Here is an 18,952-nt window from a genome sequence, read left to right as displayed (position 1 = left end):
TTTTTCAGCAAGAGGAAGTATTGGCAGGTTTGATGCTGGAGGTGTCCTCGCCTTTGCAGGAGGGCCAGTGCTGTGCCGAAGTGGGCGGGGGGGCTGATGGAGTGGACCCTGAAGCTCACCTGCACGCGGGAGGGAAGCTGGAGTCCCGTCCGGTGCTGGTGAACAGGTCCCGTAGTAGCAGGAGGCGTGCTCCAGGCACTGCCTTTCCTTCCTTGGGCAGACTGGCGAGCTCAGAGGAGCTGGGGGCCGAAGTCTGGGGAGGGGAGGCCACGTTAAGCTCCTTCCTGGGGTAGTGAGGGACATGGGAAGGATGTCGGGTTGTGCAGTGTCACCAGCCCTTTTCCAGAGTGGTGGTCGTGAGTGAAGGTGAGCCGTCAGCACAGCCGGCTTTTCCACCTGCCACGGGTCTCTGCGGTGCAGGGCAAGCTGAGGGAGCTGCTCGCAGCTGGGTCTGGGAGAGGCAGTAAGGGCCGTGTGCAGGGGCTGCTCCAGGGGAACGGCACGATGGGGTGAGGGCCATAGACCAGTGGCAGGAGGGGCCAGGGGCAGGGAGTGAGCTGGACAGAGGCGTTGGTACTGGGCGGATGCTTGAGATCTCAGAGGGCAGGGAGGTTGATGCTGGTAATGCCCTGGTCCAGGTCTGACCACCGCAGTGGCTGAGAGAGGTGGACGGAGGGGTGAGAACCCACAGAGGCAGGTGAGGCCATGACCGGAACCCGGCAGTTGACAGACACCCTGCAGGAGTTGGCTGGTGACCCAGAGCCCTGCAGGAGTCATTTGGTGACCCTGGAAGACCCTGCAGGAGTCGGCTGGTGACCCCTGGGGCCCTGCAGGAATCGGCTGGTGACCCTGGGGCCCTGCAGGAGTAGGCTGGTGACCCTGGGACCCTGCAGGAGTTGGCTGGTGACCCCCGGGCCCCTACAGGAGAACGGGCTGGTGCCCTGGGGCTCTGCAGGAATCGGCTGGTGATGTTGGGCCCTTCTGTGACTCCTGGGAGAGGTGATGCTGGAACAGTCTGAGCCCAAGGGCTCCAGAGGGGAGAGGGGGACCACGACATGGAGACACAGCAGCACACACACCTACCTATCGGGACCCAGGGTCAGGGGCCATGGAGAACAGCATGCTCTGCTCCTCTAGGGTATAGGTGTCCTTAGGGAGCGCCCGGTTTCTATGTGAGCAAGATGAGCGAACATTTGGGAGGATAGTTCAGGGGAAGCGCTTTGGGGAGGTGGAGGAGGTGGGAGGAGAGGACAGCAAGAGGTAGTGAGTTCCCCATGGGATTTGGTGTAGAAGGATGGTGACCTAGGCATTGGGGCTTTTCATGCCTGATATAAACAGCTGAAGGGAGTGTAGTGTCAATGGTGGTGGCAGGATGTGGAAGCGGGAGGTGGGCTCCCCTCTTTCCTCTCCCTAGTGGGGGCCTGGGGGGGCCAGGGTTCCTTCAGGTGCAGGGAATAAGTGCACAGCCTCTTAGACAGTTTTCTGATTTTGTCCTCTTCATTTGAATCCACAGGTCATTAGTGATCATCAGTACTCTAGATGGACGGATTGCCGCTTTGGATGCCGAGAATCATGGTAAAAAGCAGTGGGATTTGGACGTGGGATCCGGCTCCCTGGTCTCATCCAGCCTGAGTAAGCCTGAGGTAGGACACTTCCTTTAAATGTCAACTAGAAACCTTGGTGGTGAGAAGTTGCAGACATCTTTGCCTATAAAGCTTGGGCTCTGGGCCCAGCTGCCTGGGTCTGAGGCCAGTCTGGGGCTTGTGGTACCCTGGGGCAGTCACTTAGTTTTCCTTTCTTCAGTTCCCCTCTTGCGAGGGAGGGTGAATCATAGCACCTGGATCTGAGGGTGATTTGGGCCTTGAGCGAGTAGGTCCCAGAGTGCCTGAGGAACACTACCTGCCCATCAGCGTTGCACGCCATCTGAGCGACCGTGCAGCCCGACTTCTTGGCTATAGAGCCCTGGGAATAATAAGGCAAATATAAATAAAAAGCTTGGGTTTGACAAGTTAGAAATCCACGCTGCAAAATACCATAATTACTATTCTATACATCTTCCCTTAACATATGTCCTAATTGTGGACATAATTCATATGGAATTTTCTTGAAATTCAGGATCCCAAAGTTGATTTCTTGCAGAAAGTTTGTACTTAATAGTTCTGAGCTCCACAGTGGTGCAGGGTGGAGCACAGATCCAAAGACACCTTGCCCCACAGCTGCTCGGGCACAAGCTCTGACACTCTGTCGAGTGGCCGAGCCCCCCAGCTTGGTTTCCTTGTCAGTGCTGGGGATACTGACTGCCTTGATGGAGGGGCAAGGGGAATGTTCCTTGTGGAGGGCGAACTTGTTTTTCTAGGAGCTGCGTCCCCACGGTCTAAGACACTTAAGGTAAACCCAGCCTTTGGGTTGTGACTGCTACATGGCGGCACTTGCCTGTTTCAGAGTGTCCTCCATCCTCAGCCACTGGAGGCTGCATGACAGCGCCCACCAGCAGTGAGCTTGGGAGAGGCCAAGAGGAGCCTGAGCCTGACCTGAGTGGTGCTCATGGAACTTTCTGATGGAGGCTGTCACCAGTCACCCCTCTGTCTCAACAGGCCTCCCTCCACTCCCAGAAAACCATCCAGACTCTCCTCTGCTGCCCGGGGCGGGGCGGGAACTCAGGACAGCAGCACTGTCACATTTCCACTCTGGCCGCGTGCTGAGCCAGGCCAGGCCTCAAAGTGCCTGCCGCTCACCAGACAGCGCACTGAGGTGTCTTCTGAGAGCAGCGAGCTTCCGTGGTTTTGTGGATCACAGTGCACATAGGAGTGTGGTTATGAATCACTTAAACTGTTAGTTGATATTTAGACTTTTTTGAATGGTATTCAAACAAGTTGCTGCTCCAGCCGAACTTTTCTCTTCTTGCATTCTGCTGGGACTGTGCTTGAGTGTGTGTGTTCTGCTTTGTTTTTAAACTAGACATAAAGGATGGTCAGCAGAACGAGAAGATTGTAAGCTGCTTACAGCTGAGGTGATGTTAGTGTGTTGCGGTGGTGCAAAGCATGTGTGCCTGCAGATTGAGAAACACGCACACAGATAAGCTGCATGGTCTGGCAAAGCAGGATGTGAGTGTTGTGATAACTCAAGTGCTGCTGAGTGTGAATCATAAGCAGCCAGTTGTGTCCAAAGGCTTTCTTACAAATGGCAAATGAGCCAGCCGTGTTTGAACTACATCCAACTCCCCAGCCGTCCCTAAAGCTTACCGTTTTCTGCGGTTTATCGCGGTTCTCCTGTTGTCAGTGTCCTCGGTCCCTCCCATCCCCAGCCACCACTCCGTGGGTAGAGTGCTCTGAAACGTGGACTGAGGTGTGCCTTACGAGTTGTGCTGGCACCTTGACAGCGATGAGTGAAACGCTTAACAGCCACTTTTCACCCCAGAATCCTGAGAGCACTTTGCATTATCCAGGTTTAAATTTTCTATGTTACAGGAAAAATAAAATAGAAACCCTGGAGGCGTTGACCACCTGTGAGGGCCCATGGGTCTGCTGGACTTTGCCTGGTCCTGGGAGTGTTTCTCCAGGGCACGTGTCCAGTTTGCAGACCTGCTGGCGGCTCTGGCCTCCTGCTCTGTGTGTGGGTCCCCACACTGCAGTTCCCTCGGAGTCCTCAGGTTGGGTGTTGTTCCCATTTTGTAAAAGCAGAAAGCTGAGGCTCCAGGATTATCTGCTCGAAGCCACAGGCCTACGGTGCTGCTGTCAGGAATGGCCCTGGACTCGCCAGGCTGCATCGTGCTGGCCTGTTCTGCAGTCCGTCCCCACTTGCACCCCAGCCCCGTCAGGAGCTCAGGCCGCGCAGCCTAGCGAGGCCCATGCTCTGCCTTCTGGACCCTTTTACACTCTTAAAATTTATCAAAGGCTCCCAAGAGTGTTTTTCTCCATGGATTATATCTATCTCTGTTTACAAGATTAAAAATTAAAACGAATCTCCAGAAGGCTTACTAAATTGTTAAATAACAAACCTGTTGCATGATAACATAAATAACATTTTTATTAAGAATAACTATTTTCTAGTACAAAAACAGTTTAATGAGAAAAGTGGGATTGTTTTAAATTTTTGTAAATCTCTTTAATTACTGGTATAACAGAAGCCCAGACTTTTATATCTGCCTCTGTTAGTTATGTTGCATTGTTGTTCTGCGGGAATTACGTGAAGGGGAAACTCAGCCCTGTGTGTGTGACATGGCTGGAGAAGAGAGAAGCATTCCAGTAGTCTGTCAAATAGGAGTGCAGGTTTTTTTCAGACACTACCCTGCAACAAGTGGGAGCTTCTTTAAGGGTTAGTTCTACTGTGAATCTGAAACCATGGCAGTGAACATTTTGTGCTCTGTTACATTAATATCCTTCATCTGTCTTGACTTTTACTCATGCATGATTTTCTAACATTTAGAAAATACATATTCACTGAGTTACATTAGATCTTACAAATGTTGACTCTGTTTCCCTACAGGATATCCAAAAAAACCTCAGTATTATTATTACTGCTGATTTCATCAGAAAAATAATATTATTATTATTATTATTATTGCCATAGTGCTGGGGATTGAGCCCAGGCCTCTTGGATGCTAAACAAGTGTTTGTCGCTGTGCTGCGCACCCAGCCTCCGAGAACCCTGGAGGACTGGAAGCTCTCAGCTGGACACCGGCAGATACACACTTTCCAGTCCTCAAGTTTTCACTTAAAATCTTGAAAATTCTTTAAACTGAGAGTCTACTTAATTCATTTCTGAGAAAGTGTCTGCCATATACCCCTCGCATAACCACAGTTACCTCAGTTGCCTGTTGAGTACAAGTGGAGCTCCTGTCTAGCCCTTGCCCTGCCCTGTCCAGCCCCTGCCCAGAGCCTGTGAGCCCTTGCCCCAGCCCCTGCCCAGCCCCAGCCCCTGCCCTGCCCTGCCCTGTCCAGCCCCAGCCCAGTCCCTGTGAGCCCTTGCCCCAGCCCCTGCCCAGCTCCAGGCCCTGCCCAGCTCCAGCCCCAGCCCTGCCCCAGCCCAGTTCCTGTAAGCACTTGTCCCAGCCCAACCCCAGCCCCAGCCCTGCCCTGTTCCAGCCCCATCACAGCCCCAATACTGTCCAGCACAGCCCCAGCCTCTGTCCCAGCCCAGTCCCAGCCCAGTCTCTGTGAGCACTTGCCCCAGCCCCTGCCCAGTCACAGCCCAGTCCCTGTGAGCCCTTTCCCCAGCCAACCCCAGCCCTGCCCTGTTCCAGCCCCAGCCCAGCCCAGCCCAGCCCTGCCCAGCACAGCCCCAGCCCTGACCTAGCCCCAGCCCTGACCCAGCCTCAGCCCAGTCCCAGTCCCAGCCCTGCCCAGCCCTGCCCAGTGCAGCCCCAGCCCTGACCCAGTCTGTGCTCAGGCGCCAGCAGGGGCAGCCAGCACTGCCTTACTGTCAGTGTAGACAGCCACAGCATAAGGAACAGGGGTGTCTCATGAAGCTGTGCACCCCTCGAGGAGGACCACACTTTGAGAATTGCTGATCCAGCATGTGATGGAAACACCTTGAGAACATCTGTGGGATTGAACGTACCAGCAGGAGAGGAGAGAGTATCATGAGCGTGAGCTGTCTGCTGTTCAGTGAGATGCATTCTGCACCACAGCCAGAAGTCACGCGCACAAGCTGGGACAAGACCACAAAGCAGGATCAAAGTCTGCCACCGGAAGTGCTCTGAGCTGAGAGGGATCTGCCACCTGAAGTGCCCTGAGCTGGGAGCATGGAGAAAGAACACATCTCTAAACGCTTCGGGAGCCGTAGTTTACGAAGGGTGCTGACCTCTCTGAGAGTGGGTTCTCCTGACTGCACCCTGTGGTTTGGAGGGAAAGGATCATGCAGGGAGGAGGCTCATTGCAGCTGTGGGAAGAAGGACCTGCATGTGTGTGGGAGACGCAACAGGTGCCTCCCAGGTGACCACAGAGACCTCAGACGCCTGTATTCACAGGTCAGCTTCTTGTTGCTTTCAGCAGAAGAGGTGTGAAGATGAGCAGGAGCTCCTTATCAGTCTAGAGAGAAGCTGAGCGGTGAGGAGTCTGGTCTGGAGTCTGGTCTGCTGGGTAATGCTTACGTGGTTATTGACTGAGGACTTGATTATGGATCACTTGTACGTCTGCTGGAAAAGTTAAAGGCAGCACGGGAGCTCTCTAGGCTGTGTGCCTTCTCAGATTTGGGAGCTTCTGTCCTAGTCTGGATTCCTCCACCGAAGGCTCTGTGAGCTGCAGGACAGCTTCAGTTTCCTCCTTGCTAAAGCAACGGGTTGGACTAACTCTCCAGAGGCTGCTCTGACTTCAGGACTCAGTAGAGCCAAGAACAGGAAACACCGAAATACATGTCCCAGGGGAATTGTGCACTTAGTCTTTTCATACATTCCAGGAATTTTAAAATAAATGAATGAAGCATGATCTTAGGGCGTGTGTCCTTGGCCCTGGCTTGCTGACTCCATCCTTCACTTTGTCTGACCCAGAAGGTGTATGAAAGTTGCATTCTGCTGCTTTAGTGGTGTTTTAGTCATGTCTGTGAAAGTCCTTGGGGAGGGGAGTGACAGTTCTGTTAAGAGCAGGTGTTTTACCTTGTGTTAGGAAGGGGGTTGCCTGGGGGCACAGCTCTGGATGGCCACTCTCTGCTGTTGATTTGGTGTCTACAGACTTCCTCAGGGGATTATCAGCACAGGAGGAGCTCTTCAGGCACCTGTGTCAGGGTGGATGACGGGCCCCATGGTTCATCCTTGCAGGCTGACAGATGTGCCCTGGCTACTAAGCCTGGTCTCTTCTGACGTTAATAGCAGCTCAGCATTTTGTGTTTAGTTTTCAGAAGACCTGCTGAGGTGAAATGCTTTATGTTGCACATACAGGTTCAGCCTTGACTATGTACTGGTGATCCTTGGCTGTGGTTTCTCAGATTGTCTTAGAATTTTGTTTTACACAGTATTAGCATAACAGTCTTCCTTTGGGAGGTCTCTGGGTGTCCTTTGGATCACACTTTAAATCTGTGTAGATAAGATCCTTGAACTGTCTACTTCCTTATGTCTTGCAACATGCATATAAATACAAAGACCTTCTTTCCTCTGTTTAGAATGCTTTGTAAAGAATATTGTAATTGCATCTGTGTATATAACTCATACTAAACAAAGACCTTTATCATCTCATCATTTAGAGATACCACCTTTGTTCCTGTTTTTTATGCCCCTCTTTCCTCCCTAAAAGAACAAACAGCTCTACTGTGAGCCTATACTTAGTTTGGGGCTTTGTTTTATTTTGGGCATACTTCTCCCTGGGGCCTTGCCTTTCTGTTTCAGGCAGGTGCAGAGAAAGGCGGGCAAGCTTGAGGGTGGTGCCATCCTCTCTCCCACCCTGCTGTACCTCCCAGGCCTTAGAGCAGGGTGACTCTGAAGGGGGCACCTTTGTGGTTGCTGACTCCCAGTAGGGGGTCCGTTGGCAGACCCTTGGGCTGCTTTACTGAAAGGCCCTGCGGTCACTTTTAAAGATTCTGTATCTCCTGCTGAAGTCGTCCAAGTCATTCTGCGTTTCTCCATTTGCGCATTAACAGTGCATTTTGAGTCTGGCTGTGTTGTCTGAGATGGTGGTTTATTTGAAGAATGTCAATTCTGTAGTAAGCCGATATTTAAATAATTGCTTGGGTTAATTGCTTTTCTTTTAATTATAGACATGAAACAGTGCTTTGATTTAATTTTGTTTTATGAATCCCTTAGCAGGGCTGAGAGCAGTGCTGTGACCTAAACCAACTTATTCCAGCATGCACATTACCAGATGAGAAATTGATTCGACCCCCTGTTTTGGATGCAGAGTCTTGGTGCTCATCTTTTACCTGACTTCACAAATGCATGTTTATCCAGGCGAAGGCAGAGACCACTGTTAAAATCCGTGTACTCTCGCTGTAGGTGTGCGAGGTTTGCTTGAAAAGCCAGCTTGGGAGTCTCCCTTGAGATCTTCTGTGGGTTGACTAAGGCAAGGAAAGAAAATTTAACCCTTCTCACCTCCTTGCTTGCTGATTGTTCTCGATTATTGATTCACAGCCTTTGAAGATAACAAGGGCTACGTCATTCTGGGCTTTTCCTTCTGTGGTTGCAATTAGCTGTCTCTGGAGGTGTGTTCTGGGGACCAGCTGTACATTCTCTAGTCCCCTGCTCTCAGGCACTCCCCCTAGTGGTCAGCCCTGATGCTCCTTCCCTGGGCCTGGGGTATGGCTCCCAGGGACCCTGACTTTCAGCAGTCTTCCTGGTATTTTCCCTGTCAGAGTAATTCTCCTGTTTCCAGGGAAACAGAAACAGTGTCTCCACAGTGCAACAGTTTTGGGGCATCAGCCATCTTGCTGTCTGTGTGTGTAGCTGGCTCATTGAGTTTAAGAGTTACTGAGTTAAGTCCGATACAGTGGATCATTTTGAAGAACTGAAATATGCAGAAATGCACCTGTACCTTCTCTTTGGTGTTCGTTTTCTTTAGTGATTGATGAAGTTCTTCACCGTCCATCAGAGCTTCTGTGTTAATATCAAAGAGGAGTTTTAGGGCTGATAGAGATTTCTGATAAATCAGAAACTGGTATCCATTTGATACCTCTGATTCTACATTGGATTAATCTTTGTTGGTTTTTGAGGTTTTTTTTTTTTTGTTTGTTTGTTTGTTTTTCCTGTTTTTGAGACAGGGTCTTGCTGTGTTGCCCAGGCTGTCCTCAATTTCGCCACCCACTGGCCTCTGCCTCCCAAGATGGGGCTTTGTTTTTATGTTGTGAATCCACAGTTAGGAAAGGGCTGACCTGACCTGATGAAGCTTTCTGCCTCTTCTGCCTTAAATTTGCCTTTGGAGCAGCTCTTTTTTTTTTTTTTTTTTAATCATATATTTTTTTATTTAGACAAACTGCTATTCAGAATTTTTTTAATATTTATTTTTTTTTAGTTGTACACAATACCTTTATTTTGTTTATTTGTTTTTATGTAGTGCTGAGGATTGAATCCAGGGCCTCGATGTGCTAGGCAAGTGCTCTATTGCTGAGCCACAACCTCAGCCCTTGGAGCAGCTCTTTGAATAATAAAAAGCTTTAATTATTTTTGAGACTTTGTGTTAATGAGCCACAGCTTTTTTCTGTAGTATCCTTATAGAGAATAAAATGAAGCCCTGTGATAAATAATAGGCAGTCAGATGTTTCCAGATTAAGATTTTTCTATTAACTTTTTTATCACAGGCGCATACACGTGCCTGATCTTGTGTACAGATTACCTTAGGAGTCAGAAAAGCAGCCGCAGACAGCTACTCTGTGAACTGTGTGGAGCATGCTGGCTTGCAAAGTGACCCCACGTCCTCTTTTGACCACTCACAGGCCTCATAAAGTCCATGGTCCTGTTAACCCCCACTTTTCAGATAAGACAGTTGGGGCTCACAGTAGCCCAGTGTGGTTTGAGATGGAAGGCCAAGACTGGCCCCGGCCTCCACCTCCCTCCAGACAGCTCACACTTTCAAACACCCGAGCTCCCAATTGGCATTTGCTGCACTAGTAGTTGTGATTCTGGGTGGACTTTATCAGACACGTCGTGTGTGTGTGTGTGTGTGTGTGTGTGTGTGTGTGTGCGCGCGCGCGCGCACCCTGAGCCGCACCTACATGTGGACAGCCCCAATGGGTGGCCCCAGACCACGCCGGGCACACCCTGAACCTGTTCATCCCTCGTGGGGCGCCTGTGCCGCCGCTAGAGAGGAGCACCAGTGATGGTGCCCATGAAGGGCGTGAGGGTGGCCAGTACCCGTGGCAGAGCAGCTGTCCACCTGTGGGATGGCCTCTGCCTCCACCTGCTGGTGCCCGCAGCCCCTTCTCATCTGCTCTGAAAAGCCACTCTGACCAGCCCTCAGGGTGGGGACTAAAAGACAAGGAAAACCGAGTGGTGAGCTAAGAAGAGGGCTGCGGAGGAAGGACGGCTTGTTTGGAGTGCCGCTGTGGGGTGCAGGATGCAGGGGGCCGCGGTCGTGGTGGGGGGCCGAGGTCATGGGGGGGGGCTGGGAGCTGCACACAGAAGAGCTAGTGTCGCAGGAACTTAGAAGTCCTCCCCTGGAAGGAGGGGACAGGGGAACACTGAGGGCCACCCTCCAAATGCAGCATCTAGAGAGGGCGGTAATCACGGATGAGTGCTTCAGGGCTGCGTGGGTTCTGGTGGGGCTGCAGGTGCCCTGGGCTGGGTGGGTTCTGGTGGGGCTGCGGGTACCCAGGGCTCTGTGGATTCTGGTGGGGCTATGGGTGCCCAGGGCTCTGTGGGTTCTATTGGGGCTGTGGGTGCCCAGGGCTGGGTGGGTTCTGTTGGGGTTGCAGGTGCCCAGGGTTGGGTGGTTCTGGTGGGGCTGAGGGTCTCCGGGGCTGGGTGAGTTCTGGTGGGGCTGCAGGTGCCCTGGGCTGAGTGGTTCTGGTGGGGCTGAGGGTCTCCAGGACTGGGTGGTTCTGGTGGGATTTTATGGACTTTCTCACCTTCCTTCAGTTTTTCCTGTTACTTGGTGTGAGTACTTGAAAGGTATTTTTAACTATAAATATTTCTACGGCTAGTGATGGCTAAATGGCTTAGAACAGGCACAAGGCTCCCAGAGACAGCCCTTGATTCATCTGAGTGTCACCGAAGGTCCACAGCAGAAGAGAATGAATTCCTTTCCTTTTCATTGTGGCAGAATTGGGAGCACAGGAAAAACCAGGAAGGGTCAGGAGGCCTTTGGACACCTAAGCAGTGACATCCTCAGTCAGCAATCTGGGAGTCCAGAAGGCATACCTTTTAAATTGTCTGTGGAGGAGGATCGTGGGGCCAGTGAAGTAGTGTGAGCAACTGTGTTGGCCAGCAGAGCTGCTGTGGGGCCAGCGAGGTGCGCTGTGCCCCTGCGGTGGGTCTTGGTTTCTTGTGTGGCCAATGCCCTCAGCCTCTGTGCAGAGGATCCTGTGGCTCCAGAGGTACCGTCCTGGTAAGGGGAGTTTCCAGATGACAGGAGGCAGGGGTTGCACGTCCCTGGAGCTTGGGGACGCCCCTCGCACCTCCCAGCGTTGGTGAGGCCGGGTGTTCTTGGTTCCTGGGGTCATCCTGGTGGCATCCATTCCTGTGGTGGCCTGTGGAGGCTCCCTGGATTCCAAGCAGGCAGGGAGTGTGCTCTGGAGCAGCCATGGTGGTGTCCTCCGTCCTCTCCTGACCATCTGTTCCTTCTGCCTTCACGTCAACTCCTGGTGATGCCGTGTCTTGCTACGTTTCCTCCCCATTCTTCTTTTGACTCTCGGGGCTTCCTGGCTTGTCCGTGAACTTGGCTTCTGTGGCGTGTCCCTTTGCTCTTTGCTGGCCTCACCAGCGTTCCCAGGCTCGGTGCCCACGGATTGCCCACATTGGGATTCCACAGTGGTGCAGCTACTAGTTGACGATGTGCTTGTGTACACACAGCTGGCTTCCAGAGCAGAAGGGGAAGTTCCTCATAGGAACATTAGAGCTAATAAATGCAGAAAGAATGACAGAGTTGGAGATGGCATTTTATCCACTCACTTGTTCATCAGTAACTATTAAGGTGGGAGACTTTTTAAAGGAAGGGATGGGGCTGACCCCCTGAGCCCATGGATTGATAGTACATTAGTGGAAGCCAGGCCACCAAATGCTGTACCTCACCGCGTGAAAACAACAGGGACACCAGATGTCTCCTGTCGGGCCAGTTTGTGTGGGGCAAGGAGGTGCTGACTGGAGACAGGGGCGTGTGGCTGCAGGGGGTGGGTCATGGGCGTGCCCTGGAGGGTGCACCCTCCCTGTGGCTCCTCCCCTCTTTCTCTCTGCCTCTTGGCTGCCCTGACCTGGGCAGCTGCCTTCCCCCACATCCTCTGCATGATGGTCTGCCTCAGGCCCAGAGCTAGAGTCAGCTGGTCAAGGACCGACCCCTAGAAACCATGGGGCAGAATAAGCTCTACGCTGTTAGGTGTTTTGGTCACAGCCACAGAAAGCTTATTGGTCACATGGTCTCTATTGCAATTAATGAACTCTGCTTCAAACATACTTGTAGATAATATGCACACGATCGTGTGGTTTGTGCCAATAAAACTTTCCTTTCCCAAATAGTGACCGGGCTGGACCTGGCCCATGGGCTGCAGCTGCGAACTTCTAGTGTAGCAGGAAGTACACAACAGCAGCTGTGAAGTGTTCTCGTCCAAAACGTTGAACTTGCATCAGGCCCAAGTTCCCAGTCTCATCACACTTTTGGGGAAATACGGGGAATAAAGGAACAAGTTAAATGACATGCAAAATCCTGACTGTGGGACATTTCTCTAGGACAGACAATCTGGCGTCTCAACATACAGATGCCTGTACAAGTGGGGTGAAGGTGTGCCCGTGGGGGTGTGGGGAGTCAGATGTAACAGGTGGAGGTGACGTGGTCGCAGAGCTGAGGAATGTGGGCTCTCATTGCTCCTGGTGGTTGCGTTAGCAGTCGGACCTCTTTGTTTCTTTGTTTCTTTTTTTTTTTAAAGAGAGAGAGAGAGAATTTTAATATTTATTTCTTTTAGTTATCGGCGGACACAACATCTTTGTATGTGGTGCTGAGGATCAAACCTGGGCCACACGCATGCCAGGCGAGCGCTCTACCGCTTGAGCCACATCCCCAGTCCCTCTTTGTTTCTTAATTGGAGTTCCTTCCACTTGAAAATCCCAGCTCTGGTTCTGCGCCTGAGCTCAGTGAGCAGCAGCAAGCAGCAGGGCCTGCCGTGGTTGCGCCTGGTGCTCCTTAGGCCACCTGCGTTCCTCAGGAGCAGAATTGAATAGCCTTATTGAACTGCTTGGTGGCTGCACAGACTCCCGGTTGCTGTGCTGCAGGTGCCAGACCTTTTACTCTAAAATTATGGACAGGGAAAAACAAACAGAGAAAACAAACACAAAACAACAAGCCTTTATCCTTTTCAAACAGCAAATCCATAATGAGCTTGAGATGCAGAGCAGCGAATCAGAACAGCAGCTCATAGGGACTGGTGTGTGCAGGGGAAGGAGGGCTGGGGAGGGGGAGGAAGCGCTCCTGCAACCCAAGAGGGTGACTCATCCCTTTGCCTGGTGGTGAGGTAATGCCACTGTGAGGGTGATGTCATCCCTACCTGAGCAGCATTTGGACACAAGCCCTCTCAAGCTCTCAAGGAAAAACACCATCTGCTTCCTCATGTGCAGCCCAAGGCCTGCAGAGGGCCAGGGCGAGGTCAGCAGCCCAGTGACTCATCAGCAGCCAATTGGTGCCGAGCAGCGCCTTCAAAATGGCCCTTGCAGTCACAACCCAGAAATGTGACATGACGACTCAGGATTGAGTCATCCTCCTTTTCTGTCGTTGTTTTATGTTTTGCACTTAGTTAATGCTGTTGAGGATTGAACTCCTAAAATAAAGCAATTTTCTCAACATGGTCAATCATATTGAACTTCCTTGTTTGTTTAAACCACATTTTTTTTGGTACCAGGAATTAAACCTGGGGGCACTTAACCACTGAGCCACATGCCCAGCCCTTTTCTGTTTGAGAGAGGGCCTTGCTCAGTTGCTGAGGCTGGCTTTGAACCTGTGATCCTTTTGCCTCAGCCTCCCCAGCAACTGGGATTACAGGCATGTACCACTGCACCCAACTTAAACCACACTCTTAAAAATCAAAGCTGAGGGCTGGGGTTGTAGCTCAGTGGCAGAGCGCTCGCCTCGCACATGCGAGACCCTGGGTTCGATCCTCAGCACCATATAAAAATAAATAAATAAAATAAAAATATAAAAAAAATAAAATCTGAGTTTTCTTTTCTTTTGGAGTTCACAGATCATTTTGTGTGACTTGTGCTTTGCACCTACGAGCCCCATGTTCCCTCAGGACCAGCTGCTTCTGTGCAGGAGAGCCATCTCTCTGCTGCTGACCACTAACGCCTGGCCCCGTTTGAAGAGTAATAGATGAAAAAATTAAGTTCCCAGAATTGTGGTGAACCTTCAATTATGGTCTCTGCATTTAATTATGGAGCTCCCACAAGCCTCTTGACCACCTTTATGTGTAACCTCACATCTTGGAAATGGTTCAAACTACAGAAAGCTGCAGAAATGAAAGTGGCAGCACAGAGAACCAACCCTAAGCACCCAGATCTACCTACCCAACCCCAGTGGTTTGCTTTATAACTAACACAAGGGCACTGTGCTCTCACTCACTCTCTGGATCTCTCCCTTATGCACGACATTTGAGAGAAGTCAAACATACACTGTGGTGCCAGCTGCACGCCTGTTTTCTCAGCTACTCCAGAGGCTGAGGCAGGAGGATCACAAGTTTGAGGCCAGGGGTGAGGGAGGGAGTGAGAATCAGGCAGCTTCTTCCAGAGCCCAGGGTGGGGACTGGGGACTAGGAGGGAGAGTGGAGCCCCTGAGGGAGGGTGGGGAGTGCCTGCTGCTCACTGACCAAGAGGGCTGGTGGGCAGAGGAGCTGTTCCAAGGGTGGTGCCGCCCAGCGTGGGTTGGGAGGGGGTTTTGGGGTCTGCATACCACCTCACATTGCCTTTTTCCAAAGTTTGGGGCCTGGATGAGGAGGAGGCAGCTGTGCTGTTGGTTGAAGGAGAGCAGACAGCTCTGCTCAGCCAGGCCGGGTGGTCTAGGCAGGTACCAGAGCTCTTGCTCAGGAGGCTTGATGCCCACAGAGCCGCCCTGGGCTCCCGGAACCCAGCAGGACACCCCCTGCTCGGCCCAGGTGCCCCCCAGCTTCCCACTTGGCCTTGGCCTGCTCTGCCTCTGTCCCACCCAGCTGTTCATGACGGGTCGGCCGCCTCAAGACCTTGGGAAGCCCTTCCAGGTCCAGCATGGTGGTCAGCCAGCGACCCTCCCCCCACTCTGCCAGTTGCCGCCACCTCAGCACCCTGGACCCCAAGCACTCTGTGGATGGCCCCCCACGGCATCCAGGCCCCTTTTGCCCGTGGCGCTGCATTCCCTCACACGTTGATCTGCTTACCTACTGGGCAGTTGTCTCCCAATGGGAGTCCCTTTGGCTTCTCTGAAGGATGGACTGCTGGTCTGGCCTGCTTGTCCCTCCTGACCTCCAGACTGCCCTGTGCGCGGGGCCTCCATGCACCTGTCTGAAGGGGAAGGACCCCTGAGCAAGGAGCGCTGCAGCCAGGATGCTTGGGGACCACGCCCTGGCCGGGCAGACTCAAGGAAGTCAGTAGGGTGGCCACGGGTCAGCCCTGTGTTCCCTGCACTGAGTCTGTGACAGCAGCTGTCCTGGGTAAAGCAGGCCTGGAAAGTACTGCCTGTCACCCACGTAGGCAACCGCGCTGCCCTCTGCCATGTGGCCCTGTGCCTCAGGGCTCCCCGGGCTCGCTCAGCTACTCCTCACCACAGAAGGTCTGAGAAAGGCCAGTCCTGAGGGCTGTGTGTGCGCACCCTGGGAGCGCTTGGCAGGTCTTCACAGTCACCCTGAGCTGATGGGCTGGCTGCTCCCTGCGCTGCTCAGGAGCTTGGGTGCTGCTCTTCCTTCAAGTTAAAGCCCGCTGGGCAGGTGGGCACGCTGTAACCCTAGCACCTTGGGAGGCTGAGGTAGGAGGATGGCAAGTTAGAGGCCAACTCGGGCAACTTAGCAAGGCCCTGCCTCCTAGTGAAAGGGGCTGAGGGTGTGGCTCAGTGGTAGAGCACTTGCCTGGTGGGCCCTGAGTTCTCCCCAGCACTGGAAAAGATAAAAAATAAAAGACGTCGACCTTTTTAAAAGCCAGCTTCTGTTTTAGGTGTTTGGGAACAAGGTGATCATCCCTTCCCTGGACGGGGACCTCTTCCAGTGGGACCGGGACCGGGAGAGCATGGAGACGGTTCCCTTCACGGTCGAGTCTCTCCTCGAAGCTTCTTATAAATTTGGAGATGATGTTGTTTTGGTTGGAGGAAAATCTCTCACGACGTATGGCCTCAGTGCCTACAGTGGGAAGGTGAGTGGCCACGTGTTCTGGGGACACTGAGGAGGGAGAAGTACTCCCAATCACAGTGTCCCTAGTGGAGGTGGGTTGAGATTTTTCCCTGAGGACAGCATTTGTTTTAAAAGGAGAACTTTGAAGTAGGAAAGGGAAACTCAACCACCCTGAGATGGGGAGGAAAGGTCAGTAGCCACGCCTCTGTGTCCCCTGCTTTGCAGACGTTATCTTGACAATTGGAGACCTGGGCAGCGTTCCTGGGGCCATCTGTTTCTATTCCCACCTCAACAGCTGAGGGTCCTCCCAGGGCAGTGAGGATGTGATGATGGGACCAGTGGCTGCCGTGTTTACCTAGCTTGACCCTGTGGACAGCCACCCATTCCCTCAGTGAGGAACCAGTGATCCAACAGATGCTCTCACTTCTTGGACACCTCCTCACACATTTCCTTGATTTCCTTTACTTTTTAAAGTTGTGGAGACTTGTCACATCTCTGCCCTCCGTGACCGTCCCCTTCGCTGGCCTTGTCTCTGTAGGTGAGGTACATCTGTTCTGCCCTGGGTTGTCGCCGGTGGGACAGCGATGAGCTTGAGGAAGAAGAGGACATCCTACTTCTGCAGCGCACCCAGAAGACCGTGAGGGCCGTCGGACCCCGCAGTGGCAATGAGAAGTGGGTGTCGGGGCTGTCGCTCGCAGGCCCTTTGGAAGCACTCTCAAGTCTCCTCCGTGGGGGTCCTGGGACCTCCTATTGCCCTGGAAGCGGCTCCTCGCTTCTGAGACGTGGGCCTCCTGGTTATTTGCAGGGGCTGGTCTGACCTCACTGTATGATTCTGGACGGGGTGGCCAGGGCCTTGGGGTGGCTGCGAATGAGGGTGATCTTAGGTCCAGATGTTTTCGGCAGAGCCTCAGTGGCAGGAGTTCTGAATGAAGAAAGCTCTTAAGACAAAGTCAACATGCTTCTCTAGGCCTGAGCCTCTTCACCGCTGTAGCTCTGCTAGTAGGGGTTTCATAGCTGGTCTCTCTTCCAGCTTTAGAGTGATCATTTTACTCAAAGTATTAAAAATCATTCACTTGATTAGATTTCTTTTGTTTCCATCTTCAAATAATGAACCCCTTATGCAATTCTTGTATCCCGTGCCAGGTTTCCCAACCCTGATATTCAGTTCTTTAGATCCCATCTTCATCGTTTGAGAGGGAACCAGTTTTGTCCATTCTGATGCAGTGCAATTCAGTGAAGATCCCATTCATCCTCTCTCCCTTTAGTGGGCTGTGCATCTGCCCATGGCCTGGTGTCCTGTATCTGGGTGGGATGAGCTCAGCCCCCAGGAGCAGACATCTTAGCAGAGCTCCCAGTGACCAGGAAAGGGAAGGGCGGGCCCGAGGTCCACACTCCTTAAAGGGTGGGTTTGCTACTTACTAATCACGAGGAAATGTCAATGCCCCTGTGTGGGCAGGGGCCAGGACTTGCCATGGCCTGTCCATGGGGGACACTGGCGCTGAGGGACATGGCCTTGAGTCTGTCTCCTAGAAGACTCATTTGTGTGGCCTCTTGCTTGGGCTCCACTCACTGGCACACCACTGGGGTGTCCATTTCTCTGCCCATGGATGAAATGCGCCCTGATGACTGATAAGCAGACTGCATGCCACCTCGTTTTAAGGTGGCTCATGAATGTAAAGATCTGTCCATCTTTGAGAGACTGGCACAGCCTGTCCTTGGCTCCCCAGAACCAGTCTCTGCCAGGTCAGGATGCTCTCCTGGGCCCTCTTCTGGCAGGGAGCAGCAGAGCACCCCTTTCTAGAGTCATTTCTGGTTTTTTGTTTGGGTTTTTTTAGTTAATACTAACTTTGATCATCTAATTAGGGTGGTGTCTCTCAGGCTTATTTTTGATGTATTCTTTTTAGATGTATATGACAGTAGAGTGTTTTAATGTCTTGACTTATTCTCCTCTTCACAAAATTGTAGCATTTGCTTCTTTGGTTTTAGGAGAGTTCTGTATTGTTTGGTCCCTGTATTTAAGTGTGAATTTCTAAAACACACCTTTGTGAATTTAAGGTGGAATTTCAGTGTTGGCCACTTTGAACTTCGGTATATTCCAGACATGGAAACTAGAGCCGGATTTATTGAAAGCAGCTTTAGACCCAGTGGGAACAAGGATGAGTCTAAGATTATTTCAGATGTGGAAGAACAGGAAGCCGCCATGCTGGACACGGTGATAAAGGTTTCGGTAGCCGACTGGAAGGTCGTGGCGTTCAGTAAGAAGGGAGGACACCTGGAGTGGGAGTACCAGGTACCCAAAGCCCCTGAGCTTGTGACTCTCTCTCCCCACTTGGGCAACCACACCAACTGGGAAGGAACAGACACTCCCCTCCAATTCTCAGCTGACACTCTGTGCATTAAGACGCGGGGACTCTCAATGATGTTTTACGAGGTGAAACTTCTAGTGCTATCTGAATCCTTGGTGTCTCTTCTCTGTTTCTGCTTAGTTTTGTACTCCGATCGCCTCTGCCTGGTTGGTCAGAGATGGCAAAGTCATTCCGATCAGTCTCTTTGACGACACGAGTTACACGTCTACAGAAGAGGTTTTAGAGGATGAGGAGGACATCGTGGAAGCTGCACGCGGAGCCACGGAGAGCAGCGTGTACCTGGGTGAGTGCCGTCCCTCACCTGGCGGGGCCCTCAGGGACCACGAGAGTGTCTTCCCACATACAGTGGACAGCCTGTTATGGTCCAACCTGAGCACAATCCAGGGGCACATCACCGGTAGACGTGTACCTTGATTTCCATTCCAGCTGTTCTCCATTTGTCCATATCTGAAACCTTTAATTACCCCAGTACATTCTTTTCATCCAAGACCTGTATTAGAAAGGCTTACAGATATTCTTCTTGTGTGGCATGGTGTAAAGTTCCTCACACAGCCTTAGAGTTTACTCCCATCTGCCACTGCGTCTGTGTTCACTTCTGTATCAGTCTGTTCTCCCCTGAAAAATTAGGATTTTTAGCTGGGCATCATGGCACATGCGTGTGATCCCAGTGAGGTGGGAGG

The 18,952-nt window shown here is 52.1% G+C and overlaps 1 protein-coding gene across 1 annotated transcript in view; it reads left to right on the top strand.

Moving 5' to 3' along the window:
- Eif2ak3 (eukaryotic translation initiation factor 2 alpha kinase 3) overlaps positions 1–18,952 on the top strand; it is a 53,019-nt gene that overhangs the window by 10,317 nt on the left and 23,750 nt on the right. Inside the window, exons 2-6 of the mRNA XM_046455909.2 lie at positions 1,514–1,643; positions 15,734–15,928; positions 16,445–16,578; positions 17,962–18,196; positions 18,393–18,555. Coding sequence (XP_046311865.1) covers positions 1,514–1,643; positions 15,734–15,928; positions 16,445–16,578; positions 17,962–18,196; positions 18,393–18,555 — 857 coding nt within the window. The remainder of the gene's footprint in view (positions 1–1,513; positions 1,644–15,733; positions 15,929–16,444; positions 16,579–17,961; positions 18,197–18,392; positions 18,556–18,952) is intronic.

Source organism: Marmota monax, unplaced genomic scaffold, assembly GCF_021218885.2.
Source record: "Marmota monax isolate L192 unplaced genomic scaffold, Marmota_monax_Labrador192_F-V1.1 WCK01_AAM20220418_F8-fsc00238, whole genome shotgun sequence".
NCBI lineage: Eukaryota > Metazoa > Chordata > Mammalia > Rodentia > Sciuridae > Marmota > Marmota monax.
The sequence above is the reverse complement of the archived record's forward strand: the minus strand, read 5'-3'. Positions and strand labels throughout refer to the sequence as shown.